The following is a 2256-nucleotide window of genomic DNA, read 5'->3' as shown; positions in this document are numbered from 1 at the left end:
TTTTTGTTTTGTTTTGTTTTGTTTTGTTTTTGCGGTACGCGGGCCTCTCACCGCCGCGGCCTCTCCCGCTGCGGAGCACAGGCTCCGGACGCGCAGGCCCAGCGGCCATGGCTCACGGGCCCAGCCGCCCCACGGCACGCGGGATCCTCCCGGACCGGGGCACGAACCCGTGCCTCCTGCATCGGCAGGCGGACTCCCAACCACTGCGCCACCAGGGAAGCCCCCAGTGACTTCTTTTTATATTCTGTTTAACTTTTTTGATCATTAGCACCATTAACCCCACATTCTTCTTGAAACTTTTTTCTCCCACAGTGTCGTATGCTTCTGATTCTCCTCTTGTCTTTTCTAAAACCAATTTTAATTTATTTTCTTCGGTTAGGAGATGATTTTTAAAAACTAATATTTTTTTCTTAACTTTAAGGAAAATTTTACAACATAGAAAAGTGTAAAGAAAATAATAAAAATCTAAACATTATCAATAATAACATATGGCTGAGTTTTAAATCTTTAAAACTCTGACTTGAGAGCCAGACCCACATTTCTAACTTCCTGACTAAACATTTCCACATGAATATCCTCCTGGCATCTTAAAGTGACCATATCTAATATCTAAAGCCAAACCCATTTAATTTTTTTTTTTTTTTTTTTTTACCATATCCTCTTTCTCATTTCCTTTTTCTCCCCTGTCTTTTCCATACTTGGGTAGCAGTAATTCCAGGATTCATTTTAGGGGTCTTGGATTATTCTTGGCCACCTGAAGTAATTGGACTAACCTACTTCGTGGTTATGCAAATGCCAAGGATTCTTTTTTTTTTTAACATGTTCCTTTTACATGTTACCTCCAGTTCCCTTGTGAATCCCTAGGTTTCATGGCTTTAAAGCCCCCCTTTGATGTTCAATAACTAGGAGAACTTTTTATAGCACAAGAGATGGGATAGTACAGTGGGTAAGAACATAGACTCTGGAATCAACGCTTGAGTCTTGATTTTGCTACCTAACTTCTATATTCCTAGGCAAGATATGTAACCTCCTCGTAGAATAGGAATAATACCTACCTAATAACGTTGTGAAAATTAAATGGATAAGTATAAAATACTTAGAATATTCCTAATAATACTAGGTATAATGTTATCTATTATTACTATTACTCTTTGGTCTAATACCCTTTGGAATGAGCCTTTGGATATATTGAGAGCTTAGAACTGGTGCTTCTGCTGCCAGCCTTAGTACATCTTTAAGCAGCCGTGGGGCTATGGTGTAGGAAAGATTCTCAGTATCTTCCATTAGGTGTTTGTTTCTGTGACATTCATCAAGGGAAAGTTGTTTCCTTAATACTCCCTAACACTTAAGCAGGCACATTTCCGCCTAAGAGTTCTTTCTGTGTGCTTTTCTGTGTAAATTTCAGATGTCCCCTGGTGGACAGATAGTTCCTTAGCCTGTGTTGAGTTCACAGTAGGTTTAAATGAAATGGGTAAATAGTGTTCTATTTTACCAGATAAAAGAGATCCAAGAAATTTCATCTCTTGTGCTTATTTTAAGAAATTTCTCAAAAAGTCTTAAAAATTGTTTTTTGTGAAAGTTGATCAGAAGGATTTTTTTTTTTTTTTAAGAATTTCTGCAGGGGAGGAATAAAGAGTGCATCATTGAAGGATTTATGTCTTGAAGACAAAAGACGCATTGCAAACTTAATTAAAGAACTGGCCAGGTGAGACAAAACCTTATATGAAATGCATTACTATATGAGAGAGTGGTTTTTTGAAAATAGAAAATTACAAATATGTTCTCATGTCATTGTGTCATTGTGTCATTGATCTTATGGGAGCAGTGACTTTTAGAATAAAAGGTATCCTGTGGTGCCAAAAAGAAAAGTAGAAAAAAACGTAAAATGGAAAAGAAACACTCTCCAGTTATGTTTTCTGGTTTAATTTCCCAAATTGTTTCATGGAAATATGTGCAGCAGTCATTTATCAAGAGGGAACATTTTGAAACTTAGCTCTGCTATTGATGTAGGTTGATATTGTAATCAGAGGCATAGCACTTTGGTTTTGCTTTAGTGTCTGAAACAGAAAAGAACATTCATTTTATTGTCATCTTTCACAAGAATACTAGTTGTCATTTTGCTAACTTCTGATACTTTCAAGTAAGGGATTTTAAATTTTGAGAATGAGAGTTCTTAGCTGTTTGGATGTACTATTCCAGTTTATTAATGATGTATATGAAGAATATTTACTTTGTATAATTTTTTGTTAATATACA

At 36.4% G+C, this 2256-nt stretch overlaps 1 protein-coding gene across 1 annotated transcript in view; it reads left to right on the top strand.

Moving 5' to 3' along the window:
- KIAA1328 (KIAA1328 ortholog) overlaps positions 1-1705 on the top strand; it is a gene marked incomplete at its 3' end in the record, with an annotated part of 16927 nt that extends 15222 nt beyond the window's left edge. Inside the window, exon 4 of the mRNA XM_024764149.1 lies at positions 1611-1705. Within this exon, the coding sequence (XP_024619917.1) occupies positions 1611-1705 (95 nt within the window). The remainder of the gene's footprint in view (positions 1-1610) is intronic.
- Positions 1706-2256: the final 551 nt, after the last annotated feature.

The sequence above is a fragment of the Neophocaena asiaeorientalis genome, unplaced genomic scaffold (assembly GCF_003031525.2).
Source record: "Neophocaena asiaeorientalis asiaeorientalis breed wild unplaced genomic scaffold, Neophocaena_asiaeorientalis_V1.1 scaffold670, whole genome shotgun sequence".
NCBI classification, from domain to species: Eukaryota; Metazoa; Chordata; class Mammalia; order Artiodactyla; family Phocoenidae; genus Neophocaena; species Neophocaena asiaeorientalis.
The sequence above is the reverse complement of the archived record's forward strand: the minus strand, read 5'-3'. Positions and strand labels throughout refer to the sequence as shown.